The 14,559-nt window shown below is 35.2% G+C and overlaps 2 protein-coding genes across 2 annotated transcripts; one reads left to right on the plus strand and one right to left on the minus strand.

Annotated features, from left to right (window-relative positions):
• Positions 1-380: 380 nt before the first annotated feature.
• On the minus strand, positions 381-10,070 carry LOC121312850 (atypical chemokine receptor 2). Its single transcript, XM_041244694.1, is given in 3 exon segments — positions 381-1,628; positions 1,630-1,963; positions 9,538-10,070. Coding segments are annotated over 2 exon segments (1,083 nt in total). The 5' UTR covers positions 1,953-1,963; positions 9,538-10,070; the 3' UTR covers positions 381-868.
• On the plus strand, positions 8,885-13,231 carry LOC121312851 (HIG1 domain family member 1A, mitochondrial-like). Its single transcript, XM_041244695.1, has 4 exons — positions 8,885-8,992; positions 10,315-10,407; positions 10,750-10,884; positions 11,367-13,231. Exons 2-4 carry the CDS (start codon positions 10,320-10,322, stop codon positions 11,438-11,440), a joined length of 297 nt encoding a protein of 98 aa, XP_041100629.1. The 5' UTR covers positions 8,885-8,992; positions 10,315-10,319; the 3' UTR covers positions 11,441-13,231.
• The last annotated feature ends 1,328 nt before the right edge of the window (positions 13,232-14,559 follow it).

Consider the following 14,559-nt stretch of genomic DNA (forward strand, 5'->3'; position numbering starts at 1 on the left):
AGAACAATTTGTGCGTTGTCCTAAGAAACATCGGAACTCACTTTTAAATTAACATCGTATGGTATGTTTAATAAGTTTTTTATTACCTCAGCTGTAGGTGTTTAAGTTTTACTGAATTGCACTAATTTAACGATTTGTAACGTTTTGTAATTTTGTATGCTTAATGTGATACAACAGGTTACTAGCTATATAGCATCAGTAGGTACTTGGGTACTAAGTACTTGTGTATGTTATATATATATATATATATATATATATATATATATATATATATATATATATACACACACACACACGCATTATATATATATATATATATATATATATATATATATATATATATATATATATATATATATATAAAGGGTATGCTTGTTTGTTTTACAATTAAAATGGCTTTTTGCATAAAATGTTAGTCATTTTATTGATTCAAAGTTTTCTTTTACAGTTTTATATTTTAAAATGTTTTGTAGCATGAAGCCTATTCTGCAACTTATGACATCATGTGAAACTAACTATTCAGCAACAATCATGGGAAAGCAGAAGAAGAAATCCTGTCAGGATTTTGGTCAGTGTCTTCACAAGAAGCATAGTAGGTACCAGTGCAATAGGCTCATTATTCAACATTGCGGTTGCACTCAATGTGTCAATCAAGACAATTTGCTGTGTGTTCCTGGAAAGGCGATATTTGCAGAAATCTAAAAAGCACAACTTTTATTACGACAGAATAGAAGGGCGTGACAGTTTAAACATAAGTGCATTGTAAAAGCACCGTAATTAAACATGCGGTGTTGTTACAAAGTCAACACATGGCTAAGTATTAAGCTAACACTAAGCGGTTATAAATACAACCTGCTCGTCTTTAAAGTTAAGAAACATCTACTGAAGGCTGTGTTTCAGGTATTTTCTGTATCATTTGTAGCTCAATCATTTCATTCTGAGTTGTGGGTGGACTTGTGCTAGAAAACTTTAAAGAATAGTCTCTTTCTCTTCTGCAAATGTTTTTTGCAATGTTATTAAGGTATTTCCTAAATCTTTTGTTCACAAAAGCATACAGGAAGGGGTTTAGGCTGGAGTGGACAAAAGCAAGGCTCTCTGTCACTTGAAGGGCGAAGTCCAAGTCCTTGCTGATCTTGCAGTTCGAAATCACATGGAGGTCTTGCAGAGAATGCAAAAACAGGACCATATTGTAGGGAAACCACAGCACAAAGAAGACAACCACTAAGGTGATGACCAGTTTTAAAGCTTTGCTTTTTCGCTTGGAACCAGTCTTGTTTATAATGCAGGCTATATGTGAGTAAAAGAACAATATAAAATGAAAAGGTAGGAGGAATCCAAGAATGTTGAGCTTGAACTGGAGGATAACCTTCCATACCGACATATGTTCATCACCATAATCATGGATACAGAAACTCTGCCCACCATGATGTTGCAGCTTGATAACTACACAATCAGGAACTGAAGCCAGAATGGAGATGCCCCACACCACTGTGCATATTATACAGCTCTTGTATCTTGTCCTAAGATTTTTGGTGGAAAAGGCTCACACAATTTCTAAATACCTGTCCAGGCTCATGCATGTTATGAACAAAATGCTGCTGTAGAAGTTTATTGTGTAGATCAGGGTTGCACCCAATGTTTCCAAAGTACCACTGGGACTGGAAATATACAGCCCAAAATGGAAGTGTGGCTGCAAACAGCAGGTCTGAGATGGCCAGGTTCAGCAGATATATGTCAATCATGCTTTTCAACTTCATGTACCAAATCAATATGCCTGCCAACAGCCCGTTCCCAATTAATCCGAACACACACACAAATATATACAAAACTGGGAGAAATATTCTTCCAAATGCTTTGACGTCTTCCTTTTGGCACACTGCATACAGTAAGTAGTCTTCATAATTGTAATATTCATCTTCCTCCCCAGAGGTTCTGCTTGTTGTGGAATCCATATTGATTTACACTGAAAAGGGAAAGAATTGACTGTTTAGTGAATACAATGTTTTATTTATACTGATAAAGGCGCTTGTCTGTGCATGAAACTCACTGTTTTAACAGAACCCAACAACTTTTCAAAAAGCAATGTTTTGTTCATGCTTCCTTCATGTTTTATGACATTTAAGAGTGTAGAAAAAACTGTGACCCCTACTTAAAAACACCAGCTTTCTAATGTTGATAAATAGCGTAGAGTGACTTGGGGGTTGAAAGCTGCAGAGACTCTTCAAGGATGGTCAATAAATAGGGTCTTCACTTTTGACACTGTTCCTTTTGAAAATAGTGCATGAAAAAAAAGATTACTGATGATAATGATGATGGTACTAAAGTTTAGGAATATGGATTTAAAAACATTAGAAAGCATGCCTTTAAAAGATCTATGTGTGGACGTTGAATTATCACTTGTTTAATCAGTCATTGTATAATATAGGGTTGTTCATGATTAAATTACACACACACACACACACACATACATATATATATATATATATATATATATATATATATAATAATATATATCATCTAATATGATAAGATTTCTGCAAACTATTTGATAGGAAGTGAAACTGACAAAAAGTGTAATAAACAAACACATTATTGCAACAGTGTATGTGGCTCAAACTTTCCAGTCACATGTTCTCTATCTGGTTTGAATAACACACTGAGGTCCTTTCCGATAAAGCCAAAACACTGCCCTTGTCTGCTTCTGAAATAATATTTTTGTTTTGTAATTAAAAAAAAAAAAAAAAAAATTAAAAATGCTCTGTCACTTTGCACTCACTAGACATGGTCAATAATGAGTTTACCAAGTAACTGTTTACTACTGTGTTGCTTAGGCAAGTACACAAATCAATGGTTCCTATCAAGGCTATTTTATACAGGAAACTGTTGGAAATTCCTTTGTTTTGTTTTCACAGCCCAACTGCAGTATCTTGAGAATGTTCCCCCTTTCCCTTGCAAAGGACCATATGGACAGCTAGAAATAATTAATCAAAACACATGGCTGAAGATGTGGTGCACACGGAAAGGCTTCACCTATCTTGATCATTGGACCACATTCTACAACGAGGACTATCTGTATAGACGGGACGGAATGCACTTAAATAACAAGGGAACCAGTCTACTTGGAGAAAAGATCCTCGAGCAGGTTCAGAAGCATTTAAACTAGAAAGGAAGGAGGGAGAAATCAACAAAAAAACAGAAGGGAGACCGCATCAAAACAAGAACAACTCAGGTAAGACAACCATTAAATGTATTTATCTAAATGCTAGAAGTATCAGAAACAAAATTCTAGAACTTGAAGCTACTGCACTAACAAGTAACTATGATGTGATAGGTGTTACTGAAACTTGGTTGTCTGAGAGTGATGGGGACGAATATAATATTTGTGGGTATACACTGTATAGGAAAGACAGGCAGGACAGAAGAGGAGGAGGGGTAGTGCTATAGATAAGAAACAGTCTTGAAGCCCAGGTGTTAAACCTGGACAAAGAAAATAAAGCTGAATCAATATGGGTCAGAATAACGGACAAAAATTCAAAGGGCATAATAATAGGAGCATGCTATAGACCGCCAGATTCAGACGGTGAGCAAAATAATCTGTTATACAATGACATTAGAAATGTGTGTAGCAAAGGAGAAGTCATACTAATGGGGATTTCAACTTCCCCCATATAAAATGGGAAAACCCGGTGGGTAGCACGAAGGATGAAATTCAAATGGTGGAAATGACAAATGACTGCTTCCTAACACAATCTGTCAAGGCACCGACTAGAGGGGAGGCATGCCTTGATTTAGTCTTTTCAAATAACAAAGACAGAATAACTAAAACAGAGGTCAGAGAACCACTGGCAAACTCAGACCACAACATGATCTCATTTGAAGCGTTTTTTAAAACCCCAAAAGTAATGACTAAAGCTAAGGTTTACAATTTTAGAAAAGCAAACTATGAAGGTATGAAACAGAGACTAACAGAAGTAGATTGGAGTAAAATAGAGAAAACATCCACAGAAGAAGGATGGTTGTTCTTCAAAAATGTAGTACTAGAGGCGCAAAACAATTACATCCCTAAAGTAGACAAATCTAAATGTAAAACTAAATTGCCAAAATGTTTTACTAGATCAATAAAAAAAAAAAAATATTCAGTGAAAAAAGGCACTTTACAGAGCATTAAAAAAGGACCAAAAAGGAAGTACGCAGAAAAAGTACATGGAACTGCAAACGCAAGTCAAAAAGGAAGTTAGAAAGGCCAAGAGAGAAACAGAAATGAACATTGCTAAGGGAGCTAAAACCAATTCCAAAATGTTTTTCCAATATTACAACAGCAAGAGAACATTCAAAGAGGAGGTTAAATGTTTAAGAGATACAAATGGCAAAATCGTAGATGAAGAAAAAAAATAGCAAATATATTAAATGATTACTTTTCACAAGTTTTTACAAAGGAAGATACTGACAACATGTCCCACATGTCATCCAGTTCCTATCCAGTTTTAAATAACTTTAGCATAACTGAGGCAGAAGTGTTAAAGGGACTAGGAGCTCTTAAAATAAACAAATCCCCTGGGCCGGATGAGATCCTCCCAGTAGTACTCAAAGAAATGAAAGAAGTAATTTACAAACCGCTAACCAAGATCATGCAGCAGTCTCTTGACACAGGGGTGGTACCGACAGACTGGAAAATTGCAAATGTAATACCGATCCACAAAAAGGGAAACAAAACTGAACCAGGTAACTACAGACCAGTAAGCCTGACTTCTATTATATGCAAACTTATGGAAACTATAATAAGATCCAAAATGGAAAATTACCTATATGGTAACAGAGTCCTGGGAGACAGTCAACATGGTTTTAGGAAAGGGAGATCGTGTCTAACTAACTTGCTTGATTTTTTTGAGGATGCAACATCGATAATGGATAATTGCAAAGCATATGACATGGTTTATTTCGATTTCCAGAAAGCTTTTGACAAAGTCCCGCACAAAAGATTAATTCTCAAACTGAACGCAGTTGGTATTCAAGGAAACACATGTACATGGATTAGGGAGTGGTTAACATGTAGAAAACAGAAAGTACTGATTAGAGGAAAAACCTCAGAATGGAGTGTGGTAACCAGTGGTGTACCACAGGGATCAGTATTAGGTCCTCTGCTATTCCTAATCTACATTCATGATTTAGATTCTGGTACAGTAAGCAAACTTGTTAAATTTGCAGAGGACACAAAAGTAGGAGGAGTGACAAACACTGTTGTAGCAGCAAAGGTCATTCAAAATGATCTAGACAAGATTCAGAACCTGATCAGTCACACAGCTTCGAAGCAGCAGCAGTTTAAAGTTTTGGAACAATAAATAATAATAATAATAATAATAATAATAATAATAATAATAATAATAAAAAAAATAATAAAAACAAAGGCTTCCCAGCCTTTGGCTGGGAAGCCTAAAGACTTTTTCTTTGTTGTTTACACTGCTTATTTTGTGCTGTGGCACAGCCCAGAAACCTCTCAGCGTGCAGAGTCATATTCTCTGTACCTCTAGTTAAAAATCTCATGGAATTCTTTCTTTTTAAATTCTCAACACAGTTGTAGCAAATCTGCAAGTTCTTGCGTGCGCTAAAAAGAGACAGACCGCTGCCACGTTTTGTAGCCTACTTGAAATTACGATTTCAACTTGAGTGCCTTCAAGTAAGATGACACTGGCTGCAACTCTTGTCGTTTTCAATACACAAAAACCTTACTTGACTTGGGGGGAAAAAAAAAACGTCATGAACGATACAAGCAACTTCTTACACTACATGCTTTGATTAAATGAGTAGTACATAACAAAATATGAAAGGTGGACATTAACTCCAATAAAGAACAATGACAACGTTTTAATGAAAAAATAGCCTATTTTGGCTTGCTTTCACTTCAGGTGAGTAAACAAGGTAAGTGTAAACTAACCTTCTCCAGTTGTGTGATTAACTCTTTAACAGCTCTCTCTATCGAGTTTGTATGTAGTTCCCTTGTAAAGGCATTGGAATTAGAAACTCAGCAGTTCAAGACCGAGCTAACTCTACGCAAATGCGTTTAGTTTAAAAAAAAAACAACAGCAGCAGCAGCCTACATCGCTTGGCGATTATAGTCTGTTTTCACTAACCTTGCAGCTTTCTGCATGTGTTTCTATCTTTTCCTCTGCTTTTTGCAGCTGTTTTGAAAGTAAAATTAAGAGAAGGGAAAACGTTATCCTCCAGCGAGACCCTGCTGTGCTGCACGCTGCTGTTGACCGGAAGGCTCTGGGAGACTACGACAACTGCCCACCTCGCAGAATAATATTATTATTATTATTTATTATTATTTATTATTATTATTATAAGTATTAATAATAATAATAATAATAATAATAATTATTATTATTATTATTATATTATTTAAAACCTCTCTCTCTCTCTCTCTCTCTCTCTCTCTCTCTCTCTCTCTCGCTGATTGTGATATACAGTACATTGTATTAAAACTCCTAATATTTAGTTTGGATGGGTAGTTCGGTTCACTGGTTTAATTGAATGTATGCACATGGAAGAAAAGAAATCGTGCTGAGAGCTATGTGCCAAACGTTTTTATTCAAATACTTATGTTTTCTATGATAATAATAATAATAATAATAATAATAATAATAATAATAATAATAAATAATAATTTTTTTTTTTTTTTCACATCATGATTTCTTCTGTTGTAGTCACATTATTTACCAGGGACTTCGTGTTTTATAAACTTTATGCACGTACGTGGTTTCCTGCAACTAAAACCCATCACAGTTGCGGTCTTTCAATTATTTGTCCATAAAGTTTGTATAGCAACAGCAGAGGAAAAGCAACAGTTGATTTGACTTTTTAACACAACTGCAAACTAAAAGGCAGGTAAAACAGATAGGATGCGGTAGTGAAATACTTATCACATTCTGACGTGTTTCCAAATTAGCGGTTCCTTTTAGACTACATTTCGACACAACAAAGCTCGTTTTGTTGCATTTGTGATAATTTTGTATTACGAAATGCATCAAGCAGCTATTATATTTTGCGGTGCTATACTAACATATGTACAAACACATACGTATTTTTCGTGTTTTGTTGCTTACTCAGTTCGAAAAAAAACATGACCTCTCCCCAACAAAATGATCGTTAATATTTTAAAAACCATAGCTGCAAAAACGTTTGTTTCAACGGCACAATAGTTGCACAAACGAACTCGACGTTTACCCCGTAGGGGTCCAACTTCACTGAGCTACTGTATCTAAAACTCGTCTTTGAGTGTCAATTTTATGTTCTAAAGTGATTGGCTGAACATGTCGGCAGACAGCAAGCGAGCCCCGATTTCCTCGATGGAAGTGGGCGACGCTTAGGGGAATGATTGACACTTTGTAATTGCACAGTTCAAGTAATATTTATTTAAATAAATTGTGGAGTAAAAGTACACAGCTCAAATGAAGATCTTGCGCCCCCTTGCGTAAGTCGAATTTTCTTTTAAGGAAAGATTTTGTATTTTTTTGTTTTTGTACCCGGCTCAAATAAGTAATTTAATTTCAATTTAAGGTATGCTATTTTTTGTCCTTGGGTAAATTGAATTTCGATTTAAGGTATGTTGTTTGTTGTTAATAGATTACTTTGTTGTTAGATGAGTTTGCATTATATTATTCACTTGTTGTTACTTTCACCACATACCAACAATCCCTACCTTTAAATTCGTGCATACCAATCAGTTTCCCTTGACAACTGGACGCTGTTTGCAAAATAAAACCGTATCACTGGAAAGCACACCAAGATGGAACATATGATAGGTGCAGGACCAATAGGTGGCAGTAATAAACACATTGGCTGAAGCAGCCATAAAATAAAATAAAAAAGAAAATTGGAAGTGGAACGAGTCTGTAAACCCAGTAACGAGTTTAGGAATCGCAGCCCAAAGTCATGCACTTTTAAAAGTTTGAAATATGCAATTGACTAACTACAGTTACTTTGTTAAAAAAACAAACAAAAAAACAAAAAACAAAAAACAAAAACAAAAAAAACTCGGGGTTATTAAACAATACATAGTAAAATCTCTTGTTTTAAATATTGTAAGTTAGAAATGCATTGGAGATAATCACATTCACTGACGCCGCTGTTATGATGTTAAATATCCAACATTGTGTAAACCTTTTAAAAGGTGCAGCTTTTAAAATACAAGTGCGATGATTAACTAGTCAAACTGCTTCACACATATTGACAGAATTAATTTTTAAAAAAACTCGAAATTTATCAAGTACCTCCATAAATGGTAAAATAATCACAGTACACAACATGCTGTAACAACAAGGTTGGTATATAGTTCTGCACGAATTACGTCCAAGAAATAGCTCGCAGTAAGTCAACATAATTAGCCATGTCCACCGGTCTTATCTTACACAGCTTGACAACGGTTTGTTTCAGCAGCTACCGGTTGCTATGCGGAAGTCACTTCACTCCGCACAAACCTATTGAAAATCCATTTAGAATGCATTAAGGTCTTTTGTCTACTTTAGTATAACAACCTGACTGCGTTTTCTCATCAAAAGGTTTGTACCCAAGTATAGGCTATGCGTCTGTTTCAATGATTATACGGTTTTCTTTAAGTACAAAGTTTAACTTCAGAAACTACAACTCCCAGCAATGTCGCCCGTTGTGAAAAGGTCAGAGTTGAAGTTCTTTTTAATGCAATACTTACGTCAAGTTTTTATTTTAATTTATTATTGTTATTTTAATATCCAACTTTTAGAAATAGACGTGATACGAGCAAACAGTTAAACTTGTGAGCTTGGTTTAATATATTGAGTTAAAATATTACGAAACGTGGGGTTTTACGTCACTGACATTTTCCTTGTGACAGCCGGTGTTTTTTTTTTTTTGTTTTAAAGCCGGCTCCACAAATAAAGGTAGAGCAGTACAGTACGACGGTATCTCTGTACGAAGAAGATTCAGTTTGAAGACCACTTTGTAATTTTACATTAAGGTAGGTTGACTATTTAACATGACAGTTATTTTAATTAAAATTTCTGTTTCTGATGTGTTCGACACAATCAGCCTACGTCATTATAACAATCCGTTTTTATAAAACGTTAGCATGTGGAAGGTACTTGTTTAGAATTTTTTGTCAGAATTTATTTTCTGTGACAGTGTAGCTACCACATTTCTTCATATATATATGAAGTAGTCGCTATTTATTTATTTTGCTTCCTATACTGTACATCAAGTACATTTTTCCGAGTGAAAACTGACCAGAACCTTCACCATTGTGGTATAAAAGTATGTCTGTCATTCAGTTGACGTCGCGGTGTACTAAATATTCGTTTTGTCGCTCAGTTAATTTAAACTGTTTAAGAACAATTATATCCCTGCGCTGTTAATAAAGGGATAATAGTCGCCACTGTGAGTTTGCGAGATTAAACAAAATATAAAGAGAAACCCCTAACCCCCCCTCAAATAAATAAATAAATAAATTCTGCAATTGTGCAACGTTTGTTAAATACATTAGTTTTAACTATATCGGAAACAAACCTCCCAAATTGAAGAGCTGCGCACTTCACCTTCAAGAAGTCGCTTGACCTCGGTTCTAGTTCCCTGAGCAGCGTGACCCGACTGTAATCCGTACTGCAATCCTTACTATAAAACCATTGGCAACACGTCAGGTTTTAATATATTTGTTTATTTGGAAACTATTACAAAGTTGCTGGCTTCTATTGTCCAGTGAGGTCCAGCGGACTATAATTATTTCTATAGCAACAGGGCAGGTCTAATTGATTGCCAAGATAATTTCTTAATATTTTAAGTTTTTTTCTGTTGTGTTTATTTTCCTCCCATATATAGCAAACTGAACAGTTCAACTTTTGGCCTTAATGGGTAGACTGAAATAGAATTCCATCATACAACATCAGGTTTTTTTTTTTTTTTTTTTTTTTTTTCTGGAAACTTGGTTATTTGTCAATACTGTGTGTAATTTTTGTAACCAATTTCTCTTTTAGATAATATTTAAATGTAATGTTAAAACGTAGAAGGGGGATTTGTCATTTAGCTTTATGTATTTTTTACTCTCTTCAAGACCGTTCACATTGGCTCTGGGTCACCTTGCTGCAATTGTAACTTCCTGTGAGTTGCTTTATTTCCTTAGTGATTGTGCTGTGTCATTGCAATATGTGTCACCGTCATTTATCGGAATTGTTCATGGTACATACAGCAGTAGGGTAGTGTCCCTCATTGCACACCTATATCATTTGCATCAACCAGAATTATGTGAATCACATGTTATAGAGGGAATCATTTTTTTGTGTGTTGCAGCGATCATGTCTTCCAGTATATCTGCTTATCCAGATGATAGTCAGACATCAAAGTTCTGGCAGAAATCAAAGGAGTCTCCATTTGTTCCAGTTGGTATGTTGTGATTTATTATTTTATTAAAACAGTGCTGTAGGTAATCACAGTTGCATCTTCAGGAACGATGTTTTGTCTTGTGTAATTATACTTCAGTAAAGCCTTATACCTTATATTATGTTCCTGGCAGAAGTGGTACATTACAATTAGTAAGTTATTCTAAATTGTAAGGGGGTGGGGGGGGGGGCCTCGAACTGGTGGATTCTGGGGATAAAATTGTTACAGGTAAATTTGGGTTGCCCATAGCATTTGTCTACCTGAAGTGGCTTCTTCTAAATTTACATACTGATATAGGGTTAAAATAAATAAATCTATTCTATTTGTTGTTTACCTTTATTTAAGGCATGGCCGGTTTTGCTGGGATCGTAGCTTTTGGCCTGTACAAGATGAGGACTCGAGGAAACACTAAAATGTCTGTCCATCTTATCCACATGCGTGTGGCAGCTCAGGGATTTGTTGTTGGAGCAATGACTATTGGTAAGTAGCAAAGCATGTGCACCCTTGTCAGATTTAATAGGTCCCTTATGATCTATACAGAAAACTGGTACTTCATGGGACCCACATCTCTCAACTTATGGATACTGGGGATACAATTGTGGTACTGCCACTTGCTCTGCTCCTACATTAGTAGTGCCAAAGCAGAGCTGGATGGTTCGATTTATTATCCTGTTTTAATGAATTGATGTACAGTACTCGAGAGATGACTCAGACTCTCAATCACATTGATCACAGTTTGCTCTATAATTGTTTGCCAATTTAACATTTTCAGGAATATTTTTCTGATGATAAGTTATATTTGACAAAGAACAGATTTTCAATTAAATACCAACTTTGAATGATACAAATCTTTTGTTTGAAATTGATCCAAGTACCATATTCTTCTGTTTTGGTTGATTAAATACATGTGATTTGCAGGTAAAACAGGAAACATTTTAATACATTTCTTCTTCATATTTCAGGAGTTGTTTACTCAATGTATAGAGACTTCTACTTGAAGCCGCAAGAGCAAGCAAAAGCCCTGATGGAGAAATGAGTCTGTTGGAACTATTTTAGCAATTTTATGTTTTTTAAAAAAATAACTCTATTATATTATGTAGTATTTGTTTAATTAAGGAAATATGAAAAACCATGACAGGCAGCATTTATATCATGGACCTTTTGGGTGAGTTTGTTATACTTCAGCTACTCGCTACCTATAATGTTAGCATCATATGTCATGTTTTTTTATGACCGATCTTGTTTAAGCCCTAAATGTTTAAATCAGTAGAAACATTGTGTGTGTATGTATATGTTATGGGCAAAACCCGAAATGGAGGCAATTTGCAAATTTCCCGCTGACTTCAAGCAAAGCGTGGAATAAAAATTAACATAACTCTGGCAGAGTCCAAATTACTCCCTCTGTTCTTTCATTCCCGTTTTGAGTGGCAGGCAGACCTTCAGAACAAGGAATTAACATGAAAAACCCCACTGACACTTGCGTATAAAAAGGACAGTATTATTAATAACGTAATGGCAACCAATAATTATAATAAGGCAGCATTGTAGTGAACTGTCCAGTCAGAGAGAGAGATGGATGCAGTTACTGGGTGGAACATGAATGATTAGCTGATTCCAGTTTGACAGTGTTTATGACAAGCAGTTGGAGAGCATCAGCGGAGTGTCTGAGAGCAAGTTAAGTACGTAATACATATCTAGATTTTAATAATTAGTTTAAAATAAATTAGTCTTACATATCGCATTATATATTTTGTATATTCATGTCGTCAATAAAAGTACATTTTTAAATATGTGATATTTTTTGAAACCGAACTTCCTGCATAGTTTTTGTAAATGAGATGAGTGAGTGAGTGAAGCTACTCAGATAGGCGGGTCAAACCAGCTGTTCAATCGTAGCTCTGTCTCTGTCCTGTGAAAACATAAAATAAAAGATTTTGTGATTCATTTCAAACTTTGACAGGGCATTGTTGGGCACTCCTAGATATGCCCAGGCAAAACCCGGAATGAAAGATCTTGTGATTCATTTCAGAATTTGCCTGGGCAGTCTGCGAATTGGTCAGTTTCGGGGTTTGCCCTATGTGTATATATATATAAAGTCAGCAATATTGCAAGTGCACCACTTGCGCATTACTGTCCAAAACCAACTCGAGACATATTATTGTGTGATAATGTACTCTGACCCAAATATTATTGCAGTGAAGACTGTTGTGATCTATAGTATTTGGATTAATAATGTTAAACTATTTAGTGTCTGTGTGGGTAAATGGGATCATGCAGGTTTTAGATAGTACATTACAGATCTGTCTCTCTACGTCTCTGCTAACTCATAAATAATGAATAACCAGTATTACATATTGACACTCTACGTAGTGCCTTGTATGAAAGATGTGTAATCTTCCTCTATTCTAGAATTTGAATACTTGGCAACCAAAAAAACTTAAACTAAATACTGTAACTTCAAATCCATTTTGACCTTTTGTTTTTATACTGCACCAAATGTGCTATAGTTAGAATAATGCTTACTGGATACTACATACTTTCATTTCAAAACCTTTTTTGTATGTTTTTAATCAAATATATTATGCCTGAGGAAGATGCATTGTATATGAACCAGTGTGAGGGAACCCTCCATGCCATTTCGGTTTCTAGTTGTATCTGAAAGTGTGACACTATTTTAAATACTCTGCTATAAAATGTGTTACAATTGTAATTATGATGCTCTCTATACATTGCATGTTCTTGTGCACATGTTGTATGTCCTGCATTCCTATGAAACAATGGTAACAAATTAAATGTTAACATTAAATGAGTCCGTTTTAATTCTTAATATTCTAAACTGTGTATCTGGATTATTTTGTTTATCATAAAAAAGGTGATCTTAATGCACGTCAAATAAAATCTTAATCATAATTAAGGTTATCTTAATGCAAGTCAAATACAACCTTAATTATGATTGTTGGGAAATTAAGGTTCCATTTCATTTTCCCTATGCTGTAAATGCATTTCACTCTCTTCACAAAAGTAACACCTGCTACAGCTTTGGAAACAATTTATCAGAATGTGATGAAACTGCATGGACTTTCGTTACAGAATTCTTCTAGGTGGGTGAGGTTTACATACTGTTTTCCAGAAGGGGGCAGTGTTATAATGCAATCGATCTGTTTTATAGTTGGGTGTTCACTGAACTGAATTATGTAAGCCAATAATTACCATCAGATGTAAAACAAGAACATACAAATAAAATCAACCAAAGCAAACAGTGGCTTCCGTCAGTGTGGGGAAGGTTATCCCCCCATGCTGTAAATACATTTCACTACTCCATCTTGGGAACTAATTCATCAGAATGTGATGAATCTGCATGGACATTTGTTTCAAAATTATTAGAAGTGGGCAAGGTTCCATACATACATACATACATACATACATACATACATACATACATACATACATACAAGGGGCAGTGTTATCAGGATAAAGAAATAACTGGATTATTTAGACCAGGGGGTTTTCAGCCGTGGGCTATTCATACCCCTGGGGGTACTTCTCATGGTCATGGGGTGCGCAGGACGACTCAGAAATGCACACATAAAAATGACAGTAAAATAAAATAATTATTTTTAAATGCATTACATAGTCTGTAAAACAGTGTGTATAATTATGTAATCTTTGTTTAGCAGCTCAAAGTGCAGAGGAAAACAAATACACAGAATCTATCACGTCCACATTTTCCACCTGTACGCATTTGCAATTTCGATTGCGTGGCTTTTATAGAAAAAGCAGGCGTGCCGATTGTGCAGATGAAGTGCTCTCTGCTACTCATGATTTTTGCGTTTTTCAGTGAAGCATTGTGTTTCTGTTTGTTTAGTTGTTGTTTTTAAGCGGCGTAAATGTAAAGTAAACATGAATAGTGGGCTAATCACATGACAGTACTCATACTTTTATGGGGTTTGTTTTATTTAATACCTGGGCAGCAGAAAGTGCAAAGCGACCGACATTTATAGAGTCTCTGGATAATTATGCTGGCTTAAATAAAAATAATTTTTTAAAAAAAAGTGTGTCGTTGTTAGGTATTAGAGTTTTATCTTGAGGTCAATGTTTTTGATGTTGTAAACAATTTAAATGGTACGCATACTCTGAAGTGGTAAGTAAATTGTA

The sequence above is a fragment of the Polyodon spathula genome, chromosome 3 (assembly GCF_017654505.1).
Source record: "Polyodon spathula isolate WHYD16114869_AA chromosome 3, ASM1765450v1, whole genome shotgun sequence".
NCBI lineage: Eukaryota > Metazoa > Chordata > Actinopteri > Acipenseriformes > Polyodontidae > Polyodon > Polyodon spathula.

Bases quoted from the DNA above. Each gene is read 5' to 3' on its own strand.
- LOC121312851 (XM_041244695.1), top strand. From the start codon at position 10,320: ATGTCTTCCAGTATATCTGCTTATCCAGATGATAGTCAGACATCAAAG. The intron at 10,408-10,749 runs GTATGTTGTGAT...CCTTTATTTAAG, and splicing joins GTCTCCATTTGTTCCAGTTG to GCATGGCCGGTTTTGCTGGG. The intron at 10,885-11,366 runs GTAAGTAGCAAA...TTCATATTTCAG, and splicing joins TGTTGGAGCAATGACTATTG to GAGTTGTTTACTCAATGTAT.